This window comes from Salvelinus fontinalis, chromosome 3 (assembly GCF_029448725.1).
Source record: "Salvelinus fontinalis isolate EN_2023a chromosome 3, ASM2944872v1, whole genome shotgun sequence".
NCBI classification, from domain to species: Eukaryota; Metazoa; Chordata; class Actinopteri; order Salmoniformes; family Salmonidae; genus Salvelinus; species Salvelinus fontinalis.
This window is the reverse complement of record NC_074667.1, coordinates 8,794,556-8,813,767: the sequence shown is the minus strand read 5'-3', so window position 1 is coordinate 8,813,767 and position 19,212 is coordinate 8,794,556. Positions and strand designations below refer to the sequence as shown.

At 41.9% G+C, this 19,212-nt stretch overlaps 1 protein-coding gene across 2 annotated transcripts in view; it reads left to right on the top strand.

The window, feature by feature from the left end:
- The window catches only part of LOC129837945 (inactive rhomboid protein 2-like), a 45,189-nt gene extending 31,379 nt beyond the window's left edge, over positions 1 to 13,810 (top strand). For both annotated transcript variants that reach the window (XM_055904546.1, XM_055904540.1), the window contains exons 12-18: positions 16 to 177; positions 655 to 740; positions 889 to 952; positions 1,196 to 1,366; positions 1,475 to 1,575; positions 2,743 to 2,896; positions 9,380 to 13,810. In XM_055904546.1, the coding sequence (XP_055760521.1) occupies positions 16 to 177; positions 655 to 740; positions 889 to 952; positions 1,196 to 1,366; positions 1,475 to 1,575; positions 2,743 to 2,896; positions 9,380 to 9,799 (1,158 nt within the window). In that variant the 3' untranslated portion in view covers positions 9,800 to 13,810. The remainder of the gene's footprint in view (positions 1 to 15; positions 178 to 654; positions 741 to 888; positions 953 to 1,195; positions 1,367 to 1,474; positions 1,576 to 2,742; positions 2,897 to 9,379) is intronic.
- The last annotated feature ends 5,402 nt before the right edge of the window (positions 13,811 to 19,212 follow it).

Genomic DNA, 19,212 nt, shown 5'->3' with positions numbered 1-19,212 from the left:
TGTTCCCCCTCACAGGATGACCTAATCCACCTTGGGGCCAAGTTCTCCCCGTGTATCCGCAAGGACAGCCAGATAGTCAGTCTCATCCAGAAAGCCAAGGACCAGGAGAGAGAGTCAGGCTGCTGTGTACAGAACGACAACTCGGGCTGTGTCCAGACCCTCAGCAACGACTGCTCGGTACGCAAACAGACACGTAGGCAGTAAGCATATGTATTATTGGAGGCCCACACAAATACTGTAGTAGACCCACACACATACACACAAACCACTATTGTACTCCCACTTGAGTTGAGTTTATTTATTTGAGTTGAGTTTATTTTATTTTTAAAGGGACAGTGCACATTAATCAACGTTTCAGTAAAAGTGCTGGTTTTAGCCAGCCGGGCTAATTTTCAACCGCAGTCCCTGGGCAGGTTATTAAAAACAATTACAATATAGACAACCATTGAGCTGTGAGCTTACACACTTACACTCCCTCTTTCTCTCTCCCTCTCTCTCTCTCTCTCTGTCTCTCTCTGTCTCTCTGTCTGTCTTTCTCTCTCTCTGTGTCACACTCACACATACGCTCTCCTGCCACCGAGAGATGAATGCTTGTAAACTAGAAACAAGATGATCAACTTGTGTCTGGCTGTGTTTATTCTGGTCTGTATGTAGGAGTCATTGGCCACCTTCATGAAATGGAAGGATGAAGATGTGGACATTCTGAGGTCATCAGGCTCTGTGTGTCACCAGGACCCCAGGTACGGTCTTTGATACTGTTCTTCTATAACGATTACAGTGGTAACACACACACACACACACTGTCCTGACCTGACAAGGTAAAACTAACTCGAGGGTATCATAAAGTGTCTTCCTGCTATCTGTTTTCCTGATGTATGCTGGGAACAGGACCTGTGAAGAGCCCGCCTCAGCAGAGCCTCACGTCTGGCCCGATGACATCACACATTGGCCGGTGAGTGACAGGAGGATCATTCAGAGTTATGCTCCGTCTGACAGCCCTGCTAACATGTATTGCGTGAAAATACATCATTATACATTCCATTTCTACAGAATGTTGCACCTCACTGTACAGTATAAGCCCCTGGTATTAAAATACAGCAGTGGAGGAGAGGTTACAGAACCATCGTAACCTCAGGTCTTGGATCAGTGGAAACCAACACTAGCTTCTTCTCACCTTCCCTCCATCTGATCCCAGATCTGTACCTCCCCACGCAAGACGAACCTGACAGGCTACAGACACATGGACTGTAACCTCAAGGGACGACCCTGCTGCATAGGAACTAAGGGCCGGTGTGAGATCACTACGAGAGAGTACTGCTCCTTTATGCACGGTTACTTCCACGAGGAGGCCACCCTCTGCTCCCAGGTAGGTGGGTGTTTGTCCGTCTGTCTGTCCTGTGTGGGCGTTGTTTACAGGGTTTGTTTCATGACAGCCAGCTCCCTATCTGATCCGGTGGTCTCTCTTCGTTAACAGATCCACTGTCTGGATGAGGTGTGTGGCCTCCTGCCCTTCCTCAACCCTGACGTCCCAGACCAGGTCTACAGGCTGTGGCTCTCCTTGTTCCTACACGCAGGGTAATCATACACTGTATTTCTAAACTACTTTTTATACATGACATTGTTTTTAGCCTAAAGTGCTTGACAGTAAGGCTATGTAGACCTCAGGTCAGCTCACTGTAGTCACATCAATACTTAGTGCCGGCAGGTAGCCTAGTGGTTAGAGCGTTGGGCCACTAACCGAAAGGTTGCTAGATCAAATCCCTGAGCAGACGAGGTAAAAATTGGTCGCTCTGCCCCTGAAGAAGGCAGCTAACCCACTGTTCCTTGGCCGTCCTTGTAAATAAGAATTTGTTCTTAATTGACTTGCCTAGTTAAATAAAGGTTAAATAAAATTAGAAAAATAGGTAGTGATGGGTTTTTGTCGACCACTTGACCTGACCAGGAAAATCTCTCTAATACTCTGTTGAAGGTCCAATGCAGCAATTTCTGGGTAACAATTAAGTATCTTACTGTGATAAAATATATTTATTGTCAAAAATCGCTTCTTAGCAAAGAGCAATTTCTCAAGCAAGAATTTAGCTAAGACTATCTTGTAGTGCTTTTATTGGCATCACCAGGCAGTACATTTGACATCACCAGGCAGTACATTTGACATCACCAGGCAGTACATTTGACATCACCAGGCAGTAAATTTGTTAAGAGAAAGAGTTAAGAAAGAGAGAATAAGAAAGAGTTCCAAACCCCTCTGCCAATAAAAGCACTACAAAATAGTCTTAGCTAAATTCTTGCCAAAAGTCCAGCCCACCAAAACAGGCTCAAATTTCAAGCATTTCTTACACTAATAGGGCATTAGTGTCAATTTCACAGTATTATTCCAACCTCAGTGTGGAAATGTATATAGAACACAGAAAAATCCCGTTTTTGATTGCACTGGGCCTTTAATACTTTGTTTAACCCTAGTTGTAGCCTACTACACGGCTCTGATTGTTCCTTGTCGGTTTACATGGTCAGTGAAAGCTCAGGGATATCCCATTGTGTCCCTAAGGATGGCCTTAACAGCAAATACTGCGTAGAGAGGATTCCCCCACATGATTCAGATATCGGTACTTAGTAAGGAGATTACAGCACGTGTGTGTGTGTGTGTGTGTGTGTGTGTGTGTGTTAATATAGTATAAGCCTACAGTATGCGTGTACATTTCCATGCGTTGTCCTCTGACTGCCCTCTTCCCTTTCCCTATGAAGCCTCCTTCACTGCCTGGTGTCAGTAGTGTTCCAGATGACTATCCTGAGAGACCTGGAGAAGCTGGCTGGCTGGGTCCGCATCTCCATCGTCTACGTCCTCTCTGGCATCACCGGCAACCTGGCCAGCGCCCTCTTCCTCCCCTACAGAGCTGAGGTATACACACACACACACACAGGAGTGCACGTACACACACCTGCTCAGCAACCACAACTGCCACTGCTGATCTCCATTAAGCTGGTCAGGTGTTTTCTAGGAGAGCTGGTGAGAGAGAGACCGTTTAACATCTCAGCTAGGCCCGGGCAGCCACTGAGCTTAGCTCGGTTACTGGAGGAGCTTTGGATAGGGAGATGACTGGACTGGACGTGACCCTGTCTAGAGGGTAAACGATCAGGACTTAACTGCCTCTGCCCTGCCTCCATATCACCTGACGCTGGAACAGAACCATTACACGTGGCTTGAGAAAGCCATAGAGATCCTGTATTCATTTGTATGCTCAAAGCATTGGAAGAAATGCCATTGACAAAAACGTATTGCAATTATGCGAACTGGCTGAATTGCTAGGGTTGGCACAGTCAACGAGACATTCTGACAGTCTGAGAAGTAGAGCCTTGGCTGCAGGAACCAGATGTGGTGTGCCAGGGTCCCCCTAGTGGTGAAAAAGGAGTATCAATTCACTCCATGTAAACTGTAAAGCTCCATGCATTCAATACATTTTGCATTCCTTTGCCCAACACACACAACAGGGTCTCATGTTCATGTTTTATCACAAATGAGTGTTGACCCATTCTTTCTGGCTCAGACCATGTCTGAGTCTCTCAAGTGTGGTCGCACACACAAACACACTCTTACACGTTTTGTCATTCACTGTCATTTTCATTGTAGCCCTATCCTCCCTACAGAGGCAATGTCCAGCTCTCTGTGTTCCTCTCCCTGACCGGGACACGCTGGTGCTTGTGTTATCTGCACATGATCTAATCCAACCAAGTCCTTTTCTTCTGCAGTGTGTGATGTGCTAATGGAAAGTTAGTCCAATCCCCTTGAGGTGACGCAGCTGGCTTATTTGTGCCTGTGTGTTAAGGAGAGCGCGAGAGAGGCGGGGAAGCTCAGTACAGGTTGCGGAGTCAGCAGTAGGGTAAATGTGAAGGGCACAGGAAGTGATTTCAGAGCGTCTTTGAACAGGAGACCTTCTTCCCTTGTTATCTCCTCTTATAGCTTCACCATTGGGCTATTGCTGATCATTTAGCATAGGAAGAGTGGGCAAGTTACTTAAATGTTTTTCCCTTGTTCTATTTCTTCTGGTGTTCAGCCCCCTTTCTGTATGACCAGACTGTAATAGCCAAAACATGCTAAACTTCATTGATTACAATTTGATTCACTCCGTAGTATGTTAGGTTGTAGAAATGAAGAGTGCAAATGTTACTGGAAAAAAGAGCCATGCTCTACAGTTTTGTGCTCGAGGACAAGGCTCAGTATCGTGGACAGGAAGCATTGTTTGTGACGTGGGCGTTGCCAAGTGGGAGAAGAGAGCTGCTGTGGATAACCTAATTGGCACAAACCAACCTCTCCCAATTGGCCTCTGTAAAACGCACTCTTTTGCTCGCTACAGATTACCCCAATGATATGGGGTGGGTTAACCTAGCGGAACCCCTCGCCAACAGCCAATAAAATTGTGGGGCGCCAAATACAAATCAACAGAAATCTCATAAATCAAATTTCTCAAACATACAAGTATTAGGCACCATTTTAAAGATAAAATTCTCATTAATCCAGCCACATTGTCTGATTTCACGCTTTACAGAGAAAGCTCCACAAACGATTATGTTAGGTCACCACCAAGTCACAGAAAAACCCAGCCATTTTTCCCGCCAAAGAGAGGAGTCACAAAAAGCACAAATAGAGATTAAATGAATCACTAACCTTTGATGATCTTCATCAGATGACATTCATAGGACTTCATGTTACACAATACATGTATGGTTTGTTCGGTAAAATTCATATTTATATCCCAAAATCTTATTTTACATTGGCGTGTTAGATTCAGTAGTTCCAAAACATGCAGTGATATTGCAGAGAGCCACATGAATTTACAGAAATACTCATAATAAATGTTGATGAAAATACAGCTATTATACATAACTTTAGATACACTTCTCCTTAATGCAACCGCTGTGTCAGATTTCAAAAAAACTTTACGGAAAAAGCATAATCTGACAACGGCGCTCAGAGCCCAAACCAGCCAGAGAAATCTCCGCCATGTTGGGTAGTAAACATTATTCATAAATAGCATTAGAAATATTCGCTTACCTTTGATGATCTTCATCAGAATGCACTCCCAGGAATCGCAGTTCCACAATAAATGCTTGTTTTGTTCGATAATGTCCATCATTTATGTCCATTTTTATGTCCAATAGCTTCTTTTGTTAGGGCGTTTGGTAAACAATCCAAAAGCGCAATCTGGTCCATTCGGACGAAACGTTCAAAAAGTTATTTTACAGGTCGAAGAAACTTGTCAAACTAAGTATAGAATCAATCTTTAGGTTGTTTTTATCATAAAAGTTCAATAATGTTCCAACCGGAGAATTCCATTGTCTGTAGAAATGCACTGGAACGAGAGCAACCTCTCAAGTGAAAGCGCGTGACTGAGAACGAGGCTGTAGGCAGACCCCTTAGTAAAACAACTCCCATCCGGCCCCCCTTCACATGAGAAACCTGAAACCATGTTCTAAAGACTGTTGACAAACCTCAGATTTCCCACTTCCTGTTTGGATTTTTTCTCAGGTTTTTGCCTGCCATATGAGTTCTGTTATACTCACAGACATCATTCAACCAGTTTTAGAAACTTCAGAGTGTTTTCTATCCAATACTAATAATAATATGCATATATTAGCATCTGGGACTGAGTAGGAGGCAGTTCACTCTGGGCACGCTATTCATCCAAAAGTGAAAATGCTGCACCCTATCCCAAACAGGTTTTAACAAAGGTCACTGCTACGCTAGTCCAGATTCCTGGTCTGTTCAATTGTTGAAAAAAAAATGGTCTGGTCTTCCAATGCTTCTACATACAGATTATGGATCAGAGTTTAGTACTCCCGAGGAGTACCTATTTCTGGAAGAATCTCTTTTTTTTCTTTCAACCTCTATTACAAAAATCTGCAGGTATGTGGCTGCAGCTGTGCGTTTTTGACATGATTTGGCGCTACGTGCGTCTGTCACTGTCCTAGTGTGAAGTTACTGTGAGCTAGCACTCCGAAATGTCACCGCTGCTGCACCAGCAGGACGCAGCCTTTCACAAGTTAGGATTAGTTTTAGGTCTTCACGATGTTGGAAACTAAATGTTTTTGTTATACCCCTAAAAGGGAGAAATATATAAATAAGTCACATGGAGATGTGGCTACGGCTTCATCACTTGTAATGAGTCTTTTCTTATAAAATCATCAACCATTTACATAGGTACAAAATATGTTTCACAAATGCACAATATATTCACCTATCTCACTATAATCACCATGAATTATCCTTGTATATACTGTTCCTATATTTATTACATACTGTACTGTATTAATTCCTATCAGTATGCAAACTCATCATAATAACAACATAAACATGTAGAACCTTGTAGTAATACCTATTTAGTGCTTTAGATTGTAACAACCTTCATATTCCCCGAAATGTTTCCATTGTTCCCATTCACCCACACACACACACAGGAGCTGTGCGCGCGGTCTCTCTCGTGCACACTCTGATCACCAAATCACCTCGTGCAAGTGAGCAGCCTTCTAGAAAGCTAGCTAACAGCTCATTTCGAAGTGGTCACATACACATGGTTAGCAGATGTTGTTGCGAGTGTAGCGAAATACTTATGCTTCTAGATCCGACAGTGCTGCAGCATCTAACAGGTAATGTGTAACAATTCCACAAAACCTAATATCTAACAAATTCCACAACTTAATACACACAATCTAGTAAAGGAATGGGATGAGAATATATAAGTATAAAATACATGGCTGAGCAGTGACAGAGCAGCTAAGATACAATAGATAGTAAAGAATAGATAGTGAAGGATACAGTATATGCATATGAGATGAGTAATGCGAGATATGTAATTATTAAAGTGACTAGTGTTCCATTTATTAAAGTGGCCAATGATATCAAGTCTGTAGGTAGGCAGCCGCCTCTCTGTGCTGGTGGTGGCTGTTTAACAATCTGATGCCTTGAGATAGCTGTTTTTCAATATCTTTCCCATCTTTGATGCACCTGTACTGACCTCACCTAATGGATGGAAGCGGGGTGAACAGGCAATGACTCGGGTTGTTGTCCTTGATTATCTTTTTTGCCTTACTGTGACATCAGGTGTTGTACGTGTCCTGGAGGGCAGATAGTTTGCCCCTGGTGATGCGTTGTGCAGACCGCACCACCCTCCGGAGAGCCCTGCGGTTATTGGCGGTGCAGTTGCCGTTCCAGGCAGTGATACAGCCCAACAGGATGCTCTCAATTGTGCACCTGTAAAAGTTAGTGAGGGTTTTGGGTGACAAGCCACATTTTTTCAGCCTCCTGAGGTTGACGAGGCACTGTTGCGCCTTCTTCACCTCACTGTCTGTGTGCATGGACCATTTCAGTTTGTCAGTGATATGTACACCGAGGAACTTAGACACCTTGCGTTAATTAACTCATCTGAAACCTTGGACTTAAAATATTAGCAACCATTTTGTTTTCTTGGCTTTTGATTAATAAACTACCAAAGACCTCCTCTTCAACCCTCTCCCTCGTGTTGTTGTTATGAAGTGAGAGTACGACAAAGGTCACACTAGTGCACTAAGCCCAAGTGTCACAACTTGGGCTACTGAAAACCAATCACCTTCTGCGTTGATTTACCAGTGAGTGCAGCTGGAAGTGTAAGTGGTGGAAAATCAGGCACGTGTCACATGCCAAAGGAAGATGAACATAAAGAGGCATCAGTCCAAGAGAGCCCCATGGGAATGCCTGAGAATATGTGCGTGTGTAGGGTTGCACAATTCCTGGAACTTTAAATCAATTCCCAGGTTTTCCTCGAATTCCTGGTTGGAGGTTTCCTGGAATCAGAAGGGAATAAGCAGGAAATCCAGAATCCTCAAACCAGGATTTTTGGAAAATCAGGGACATTTATTGAACGATCCAGGAATTTTGCAACCCAATGCGTGTGACTTGATGTCATGATCTATTATTACTGGCTAAAGCATCTGGTGATGTGTGATGATTCCCATGCGGTCTAAACCAGATTACCGTTCGGCATATCATTGTTCCGCTCAGCGAGCAGTATGACCGGCAGTCTTGGGTGGGTCAGGCTTGGATGGCCTATAGGGTTATCTCAAGATCTTCATAGAAATTGCAAGATATCTTGGATTTCTCATTCAACTTTAAAAGTAGTTTATTCAGTTCTGGTGGCGGTTTCAGAAAGGCTTAATCATACAAAGTAACAGTCGCTAGTACTTCTTCAAAGGACTTTGAGTCACTCTTCAGTGCAGAAATTCAGATGTCAGAAGTTGAGACGTTCTGCAACTCAGCCTCTCTCTAAAGAAACAACTAGATGTCAGAACAGGAACATTCCCTAGTTCTTCTTCAAAGGACTTTCTGAGTCACTCGTGAGTGCAGAAAATTCAGAAGTCAGAGAAAGTTCAGACGTTCCGAAACGCAGCCTGTCAACGAAGTGTTCAATGGCCAATGAAGCTTAGACTGTCTAGCGCCGGCTGGGAAATGATTGGATTCAGAGCACCTATATAGCGTGTCTTGAACGTGCCTAGGGTGTGTGAAAAGCCTCACTCCTCCTCTTCTGTCCTCGTGGGAGGTTAGAATCTCAGATTAGCCATCTGCCCCTGTACGCCTGTCACAGCCCTGACGTCAATCTAATCAGGATGCCAGCTGTAGAACCAGTGACCAAAGAACCATTGCTCTTGATTTCAGTCTAGACGTAATTATTGAGTAGTTACATTTCCGTTGTACCTTAACAGTCGTAAGGTTTAGAACGGAGGCACAATGTAATACTCTTTTGTTATACTACTCCAACAATGACACATTCCCATTTTTTGAACATCCACCGTCACTGTAGACATAAAAGTGACAGTGGTTAAAATGTCAGATGGTGTAATTATATATTGATCGCAGCATTTATTTGGGGACATTATACCAACAATAATTACCCTGCTGAGATGAAGTCAATTGCAGGTCTAAGCCTCTCCAAACATGCATTTGGATCAGTAGACTACCGACCAAATCCACTATTACACACAGACATCAATATTTAATGCTGGTTAACCTGCTTACCATTTTGCCCGGTTCCTATTGTCCTCTGCTATAAGGGACTATACCAACTCAGCCTCAGTCATCTGCCTGTCCATTAGCAAGGAGCACGTATGCTACCACCACTTCCTTCATGTTAATGTACTTTCATTTGATATGCATTTCAACAGATGATATGCCCCATGTTATGGTCAACAGTGACATTCATTCATGCATGTGCTGGTCTTGTCACCCATTCATCCAGTGGTGGCATCGTCATTGAGGGAAACATCAACGCCTCCCTCCATTTTGTTTGGTCAGAGCAGGTGGATGTATGACTCTCTTTTCCCTCTCTCTCTCTGTCTTTCTCTGGTTATCATCCAGGTTGGCCCAGCTGGCTCCCAGTTCGGGCTGCTTGCCTGCCTGTTTGTGGAACTCATCCAGGGCTGGCAGATGCTGGAGAGGCCGTGGAAGGCCTTCCTCAAGCTGGTGGGCATCGTCTTCTTCCTGTTCCTGTGTGGCTTGCTGCCCTGGATCGACAACATCGCCCACATCTTCGGCTTCCTCAGCGGCCTACTGCTCTCCTTTGCCTTCCTGCCCTACGTGACGTTCGGCGACTTCGACAAGTACCGAAAGCGTGTCCTCATCCTGCTGTCGCTGCTGGTCTACCTGGGCCTGCTCTCCTCGCTGGTCGTCTGGTTCTATATCTACCCCATCAACTGGCACTGGCTGGAACACCTCACCTGCCTGCCCTTCACCAACAAGTTCTGCGAGAAGTACGACATTGACCATGTGGTGCACTAGGCTAGCACTCACTAAAGCGCTAGCAGCTAATGCTAGCTGGCTTTAAAGCCTGGACATTCACTGAAATGCTAACAGCTAATGGTAGCTGGCTTTAGAACCTGGACAGGAAACGCAGTGGAAAATACTTTTAAGGGAAACGGAACCTAAAGGGAGAGCGCACCTTTTTCTTATGCCTGTACGCACCGAGGGTGTCTACGCACATTGACTTCAACACTGTAAAGCTATGCTAGTTCCTCTGGAGAGACCGACTCAGTCTGAGCGTGGCATTAAAGTGTACTTGGAAGACTACAGAGGATATCCTACCCTATCGGTTCATAAACTGTCACGTTAATACTACAGAGGCCTCTTATTTGTTACCTTTTGGACTCATTTTCTACAACACTGGATGCATCTAACACTACGTGATATAACATTTCATTATGTTCAAATACTTTGATTTAGCTGTTCATGTGAGCATTTAATTATGGTATTGAATACAAGTCATACAGTCTGCCACTGGCTGGAGCATTGTTTCAACTTGAACCTAGTTTTGTGTGCTTTTCATGACTTTTCCATGGCACCTTTTTGGGGAAAGGAGTTGCCTTACACAATGAATTATACTGTACAGACAGTTTCAATAAAATGGTGTTATTGTATCTGTAAATGATGGTCTGACCTTCCAAATCCTGCCTTCCAATCTGCCTAGGTTTTTTGTATCAACTGCCACAGGTGCTAGAACTAATTCCAATTGTACTGTGTCACTGCCCCAAAGACAAGCTGTTAGCCTTATGGAAAGTTTTTCAGTTTAAGTGCACTACTAATTAAACAAGTTGACTTGTTCTGGCCATAATTGTGCCATATCACTGGACATTGTGTTTATAGCTTTGATACTCACGTTAATTACACGTAATATCGTAAGATTATAGGATCTGACTGACAGAACAAAAGGCAGTATGTGATCTGATATTGAGCAAACTAGAAAGTCCATGTTGTTTCACTTCAAACTACGATGTGCTTGGACTATATCTCTACAGTAATATAGTAATTATAGCACTTGAGTGATGTCAGAGCAAATGACTACTTATCAATCAATGTGTAATGTGTCTATATTTCAAAGCCGAACGAGAGTCTGTGTACTGCGTGCCTTGATCAATGGCCATTGATTCAAGAAAGGCTGCTAGTCACTCTTGCCATTTACAGATATCAAAATGGCCAACAGAGTTTCTGCCATCCCGGCCTGCTCCTGGTCTCTTGGATTATGACCCTCTCCTCTGGCAGGTGTCCACTCTTCACTGCTTAGGACGTTTCCTGAGAGGTGGATTACTGCGGTGATGTGGATTATAAGAGCAGGATTTACTAGGCTTTGTTAAGTCAGTCAGCAGTCAACTGGTGGCGTTAATGACCGACTACGTCAATAACGTGGAATTCTTCACAGGTGTTGGTTGGACGATCGTTGAGTACTGTTTTACGTTGTCTTGTCATTTGGGCATTTAAATGGTTGTGACCCTGTTTCGTTTACTAGGAATCTGTCCCTCCTTTTCTTTTTATATGAACACTTTAGCACTGTCTGGTCCTCTTCATAGGAATTCACAGTGCCTTCTGAAATGTGTGTAAGCCTTGAATTTGAGTGTCTGTAAATCGGCAAGCATAAATGCATAAGTCTGTAAATGCATTTGGACCAAATTGATTAGTTATTTATTGGATTAAAAAGGAATACTTTGGAATTTGCTCTTTTACTGAGATATTGTGATATAATATTGCTGCAGGTTAAGATATTACACTTACGTGTATGTAAAAATTCAGACGATGTTCTTAAAAATGAATGTACATGTAATCATGTTTTCCCTCTTGTGTGTCTTGAGCTCATAGATTCAACTACCGGTAACCTTTCCTGAATTGTGTGAAAATGGCTCGAGGAACTACTACTTTGGATCTATGCTTCTGAACTATTTCTCTTGACAATCGCATTCAGCCGGGTAGTGTGGTGGTGCTTGAAAAGCTAGGAATAGAAATACTGTTGTAGATTCACCTTCTTCAAGCGAGATTTACTCCAACTTTAATCTCTGTGGGTCACGTTTTTGCAAGCTGAGAAGTTGAAAACAAGTTGCTTTGTCCTCTAAATCTGGCATTTGTTAATCATAGAAACCCTACAGTGTAATGCATTTCTACATTCCAAGTGAAAGGGAAACAGTCAGAAACAGAAATGCTTGAAAAATAGTTTATTTTCTAATTTTCAAAATGTTATAAAAATCTGTCATGTCTTGATTCAAGATTGGAGGCAGAGGTGGTGGTTTCTACAGGGGAAAAGGCGACTAATTTATCAAGGAATGGAAAATCCCCGGGGGGGGATATTGGTAAAAATTGCTGTGTTTCAAAAATCTAAATGCTATAAAGTCTATTTTCAAATACTGTGCCAGCTACAAGTATATTGTTCACAAATCCATACTATATTGTTAATTGGATTCCCATAAATGTGTCATTACTAACAACACCCTCCAGACATGGCCTCTAGTGGTAATGCTGCTTACTGAATACAGTAGGCCTAGGTTTGTTTAAAATGCTTGGCAGCAGCAAATAGGCAATTCTCATAAATCCCTAAAAGTTAACGACAACAATGCCTGCTAATGGACACGTTAGCAGTTAAACCCCTATAGCTCCAGGAGGAGAGGCGCGCAATAGTGGTCTACTTTGGAGACTAGCGTCTCTGAAGACAAACAAACACAGCCTGGTTTGCCTATATCCCTCCCTGGTATACTGTATATCAGTAATCTAATTTCAATATTGTCTCACAATCTAGAAATAAACAGGTGCTAGGTAAAAGGGTAATACTACCATTAATACTACTACCATGGTAAATACAATGGTTTATAAAAGTCGTGGTGACTTTTAGCTGCCTAGTGCATTTTAAAGGCATAAATACAGAAGGATAAACAAAAACAATAGTGATCTTGAAAAGCAAATGAAAGTCCCAGGCAATCGCCCAGGTGTTGATGTGCCATAAAGCTGCATATTCAGACAGGAAGAATGAGATTGAAAGTGTTCTTCCTGGTTGCTTGGCTCACGAGACAACAGTAAAAAAAGAGACATTGAGTCGATGCTGTTTTAATGCTTGCAATGGATCGATACACAAGCAGCACAGCCACAAAGCGCTAACAGGAAGAGACAGAAGCTAGCTGACCCTTCTTCAATCTAGGCCTCTCTGCATTTTCGTTAGATGCTCAAGTCATCCATCAAGATGCAGCTTGTTTGTTAAAATCTCAGACTTAACATGAGTTTAAAAATGTCCAGCATTTTATACAAAATGTGTACTTTGCTGCACTTTTCCTTGCTGCACTTTTCTAATGTAAACCTAGAGCATTTTTTGTCAGTTAGCAGATTCTATTTGGTCATCACGAATAAGACATTTTGTAAAAATGAAACAAGTAATACATTTATAATCACGTAATTACTCAAGTAATTCCATATCTTCCCCAAAGATCATGTCAACCTTTGAGATAAAAAAAAAGCCTTTTGTGAACTAACACTCACATTTGACCCCCCCTTACTAGCTTTGACTTTGCTGATAGGTACTGTGAGGAGAAATGTACAGTGGAAGTCGGAAGTTTACATACTGTCACGCCCTGGCCTTAGTATTCTTTGTTTTCTTTATTATTTTAGTTAGGTCAGGGTGTGACATGGGGAATGTTTGTGTTTTGGGTGGTTATATGGAAAAGGGGGTGTTGGGTGTAGTGTATGGGTTTGTGTTGAGTGAAGGTGTCTAGCTCTGTCTATGGTTGAGTGTAGGTTCTAGGAAAGTCTATGGTTGCCTGAATTGGGTCTCAATTAGAGACAGCTGGTTATTGTTGTCTCTGATTGGGAGCCATATTTAAGGCAACCATAGGCTTTAGCTGTTTGTGGGGAATTGTCTATGTCTAAGTGTTTAGTGTCAGCATTTATGTTTGTATAGCTTCACGGTCGTCTGTTTTGTTGTTTTGTATAGTGTTCGTTTCGTTTTTCGTCTTCTTCCTTTAAATAAAGAAGATGTACTTTCCACGCGCTGCGCCTTGGTCCTCAGTCTATCCAGAAGACGATCGTGACACATACACCTTAGCCAAATACATTTAAACTCAGTTTTTCACAATTCCTGACATTTAATCCTAGTGAAAATTCCCTGTCTTATGTCATTTAGGATCACCACTTTATTTTAAGAATGTGAAATGTCAGAATAATAGTAGAGAGAATTATTTATTTCAGCTTTTATTTCTTTCATCACATTCCCAGTGGGTCAGAAGTTTACATACATTCAATTAGTATTTCGTAGCATTGCCTTTAAATGGTTTAACTTGGGTCAAACGTTTCAGGTAACCTTCCACAAGCTTCCCACAATAAGTTGGGTGAATTTGAACCCATTCCTCCTGACAGAGCTGGTGTATCTGAGTCAGGTTTGTAGACCTCCACATGCTTTTTCAGTTCTGCCCACAAATGTTCTATAGGATTGAGGTCAGGGCTTTGTGATGGCCACTCCAATACTTTGACTTTGTTGTACTTAAGCCATTTTGCCACAACTTTGGAAGTATGCTTCGGGTCATTGTCCATTTGGAAGACCCATTTGCGTCCAAGCTTTAACTTCCTGACTGATGTCTTGAGATGTTGCTTCAATATATCCACATAATTTTCCTCCCTCATGATGCCATCTATTTTGTGAAGTGCACCAGTCCCTCCTGCAGCAAAGCACCCCCAAAACATGATGCTGCCACCCCCGTGCTTCACGGTTGGGACGCTGTTCTTCGGCTTGCAAGCCTCCCCCTTTTTCCTCCAAACATAACGATGGTCATTATGGCCAAACAATTCTATTTTTGTTTCATCAGACCAGAGGACATTTCTCCAAAAAGTATGATCTTTGACCCCATGTGCAGTTGCAAACCGTAGTCTGGCTTTTTATGGCGGTTTTGGAGCAGTGGCTTCTTCCTTGCTGAGCGGCCTTTCAGGTTGTCGATATAGGACTCGTTTTACTGTGGATATAGATACTTTTGTACCTGTTTCCTCCAGCATCTTCACAAGGTCCTTTGCTGTTGTTCTGGGATTGATTTGCACTTTTCGCAGCAAAGTACGTTCATCTCTAGGAGACAGAACGCGTCTCCTTCCTGAGCGGTATGACGGCTGCGTGGTCCCATGGTGTTAATTCTTGCATGCTATTGTTTGTACAGATGAACGTGGTACCTTCAGGCATTTGGAAATTGCTCCCAATGATGAACTAGACTTGTGGATGTCTACACATTTTTTTCTGAGTTCTTGGCTGATTTCTTTTGATTTTCCCATGATGTCAAGCAAAGAGGCACTAAGTTTGAAGGTTGGCCTTGAAATACATCCACAGGTACACCTCTAATTGACTCAAATTATGTCAATTAGCCTATCAGAAGCTTCTAAAGCCATGACATTTTCTGGAATTTTCCAAGCTGTTTAAAGTAGAGGTCGACCGATTAATCGGCATGGCCGATTTTCAAGTTTTCATAACAATCTGTAATTGGCATTTTTGGACGCCGATTATGGTCGATTACATTGCACTCCACGAGGAGACTGTGTGGCAGGCTTGACCACCTGTTCCTCGAGTGCAGCAAGGAGCCAAGGTAAGTTGCTAGCTAGCATTAAACTTATCTTATAAAAACAATCAATCTTAACATAATCACTAGTTAACTTCACATGGTTGATGATATTACTAGTTTATCTAGCTTGTCCTGCGTTACATGTAATCAATGCGGTGCCTGTTAATTTATCATTGAATCACAGCCTACTTCGCCAAACGGGTGATAATTTAACAAGCGCATTCGTGAAAAAAGCACTCTTGTTGCACCAATGTGTACCTAACCATAAACATCAATGCCTTTCTTAAAATCAATACACAAGTATATTTTTTAAACCTGCATATTTAGTTAATATTGCCTGCTAACATGAATTTCTTTTAACGAGGGAAATTGTATCACTTCTCTTGCGTTCTTTGCAAGCAGAGTCAGGATATATGCAGCAGTTTGGGCCGCCTAGCTCGTTGCAAACTGTGTGAAGACCATTTCTTTCTAACAAAGACCGTAATTAATTTGACAGAATTGTACATTATTATGGCATTACATTGAAGGTTGTGCAATGTAACAGCAATATTTAGACTTAGGGATGCCACCCGTTAGATAAAATACGGAACGTTTCCGTATTTTACTGAAAGAATAAACGTTTTGTTTTCAATATTATAGTTTACGGGTTTGACCATATTAATAACCTAAGGCTCGTAGTTCTGTGTGTTTATTATATTATAATTAAGTCTATGATTTGATATTTGATACAGTCTAACTGAGTGGTGGTAGGCAGGAGCAGGCTCGTAAGCATTCATTCAAACAGCATTTTCCTGCGTTTGCCAGCAGCTCTTTGCTGTGCTTCAAGCATTGTGCTGTTTATGACTTCAAGCCTATCAACTCCCGAGATTAGCCTGGCAATACTATAGTGCCTATAAGAACATCCAATAGTGAAAGGTATATGAAATAGAAATGGTATAGAGAGAAATAGTCCTATAATTCCTATAATAACTGCAACCTAAAACTTCTTAACTGGGAATATTGAAGACTCATGTTAAAAGGAACAACCAGCTTTCATATGCTCTCATGTTCTGAGCAAGGAACTTAAACGTTAGCTTCTTACATGGCACATATTGCACTTTTACTTTCTTCTCCAACACTGTGTTTGTCACGACTTCCGCCGAAGTCGGTCCCTCTCCTTGTTCGGGCGGCGTTCGGCGGTCGACGTCACCAGCCTTCTAGCCATTGCCGATCCACTTTTCATTTTCCATTTGTTTTGTCCTTGTCTTACACACCTGGTTTCAATCCCCCAATTACTTGTTCATTATTTAACCCTCTGTTCCCCCATGGTTGTTTGTGAGTGATTGTGGGCTCGATTTATTGTGTTGTATTTGTGATTATTTGAGTAAATTACGTTTATTACTCATATCTGCTGTCCTGCGCCTGACTCCTCTACACCAGCTACCCACAGGCACTATTAGTGTTTTTGCATTATTTAAACCAAATTGAACATGTTTCATTATTTATTTGTGACTAAATTGATTTTATTTATGTATTCTATTAAGTTAAAATAGAAGTGTTCATTCAGTATTGTTGTAATTGTCATTATTACAAATATATATATTTAAAAGATATCGGACGATTAATCAGTATCTGCTTTTTTGGTCCTCCAATAATCGGTTTCGATATTGGCATTGAAAAATCATATTAGGTCAACCTCTAGTTTAAAGGAATTTTCCAATCGGTTTAAAGGCACAGTCAACTTCGTGTATGTAAACGTCTGACCCACTGGAATTGTGATACAGTGAATTATAAATGAAATAATCTGTCTGTAAACAATTGTGTCATGCACAATTAGTAGATGTCCTAACCGACGAGTTTTAATGACTCCAACCAAAGTATATGTATGTAAACTTCCGACTTCAACTGTACTTACTATGCCTGTGATGTGGTTGCCCTACCTAGCTATCTTAAGATAAATGCACCAACTGTAAGTCACTCTGGATCAGAGCATCTGCTAATTGAATAAAATGTAAATGTTTGGTCTCTTACGGGTCAACTATCTTCTGTAACACCCACCACATAGGACACACAAACCCTGCCACAACACAACAGTGAGCACAGACAAACACCTACCAACCACTGCACTATTATCCCACATGTAACTCACAGCAAGTGTAATCTCGTTCCCAGAAACTTTGTGCAATAGACTGGGAACGAGGTTTCACCAAACTGCTTACATACAGTGGCAAGAAAAAGTATGTGAACCTTTTGGAATTATCTGGATTTCTCCATAAACTGGTCATAAAATTTGATCTGATCTTCATCTAACAGACAAACACAGTCTGCTTAAACTAATATCACAAAAATGATTGTATTTTTCATGTCTAAATTGAATACATAATTTAAAAATTCACAGTGTAGGTTGGAAAAAGTATGTGAACCCCTAGGTTAATGACTTCTCCAAAAGCTAATTGGAGTTAGGAATCAGCTAACCTGGAATACAATCATTGAGATGAGATTGGAGATTAGAGCTGCCCTGCCCTATAAAATACACACACATTTTGAGTTTGCTATTCACAAGAAGCATTGCCTGATATGAACCATGCCTCGAACAAAAGAGATCTCAGAAGACCCAAGATTAAGATTTGTTGACTTGCATGAAGCTGGAAAGGGTTACAAAAGTATCTCTAAAAGCCTTGATGTTCATCAGTCCACGGTAAGACAAATTGTCGATAAATGGAGAAAGTTCAGCACTGTTGCTACTCTCCCTAGAAGTGGCAGTCCTGCAAAGATGACTGCAAGAGCACAGCGCAGAATGCTCAACGAGGTTAAGAAGAATCCTAGAGTGTCAGCTAAAGATTTACAGAAATCTCTGGAACATGCTAACTTATTTGTTGATGAGTCTACGATACGTAAAACACTAAACAATAATGATGTTCATGGGAAGAAGCCACTGCTGTCCAAAAATAACATTGCTGCACGTCTGAAGTTCGCAAAAGAGCATATGGATGTTCCACAGCGCTACTGGCAAAATATTCTGAGGACAGATTACACTAAAGTTGAGTTGTTTGGAAGGAACACACAACACTATGTGTGGAGAAAAAAAGGCACAGCACACTAACATCAAAACCTCATCCCAACTGTAAAGTATGGTGAAGGGAGCATCATGGTTTGAAGCTGCCTTAGGGCTTGGACAGCTTGCTATTATCGACGGAAGAATGAATTCCCAAGTTTATCAAGACATTTTGCAGTAGAATGTAAGGCTATCTGTCCGCCAATTGAAGCTCAACAGAAGTTGGGTGATGCAACAGGACAACAACCTAAAACACAGAAGTAAATCAACAACAAAATGGCTTCAACAGAAGAAGATACGCCTTCTGGAGTGGCCCAGTCAGAGTCCTGACCTCAACCCGATTGAGATGCTGTAAGAGAGTGGTTCACACCAGACATCCCAAGAATATTGCTGAACTGAAACAGTTTTGTAAAGAGGAATGGTCCAAAATTCCTCCTGACCGTTGTGCAGGTCTGATCCGCAACTACAGAAAACGTGTGGTTGAGGTTATTGCTGCCAAAGGAGAGTAAACCAGTTATTAAATCCAGGGGTTCACATACTTGTTCCACCCTGCACTGTGAATGTTTACACAGTGTGTTCAATAAATACATGAGAACGTATAATTGTTTGTGTGTTATTAGTTTAAGCAGACTGTGTTTGTCTATTGTTGTAACTTAGATGAAGATCAGATCAAATTTGATTACCAATTTATGCAGAAGTCCAGGTAATTCCAAAGGGTTCACATACTTTTTCTTGCCACTGTAGCCCTCTTCCAGCCACGGAAGGTTGGTCAAACACCCCCCCCATTGAAGGAGGCATCCATCTTGGTTCGTGTCCCC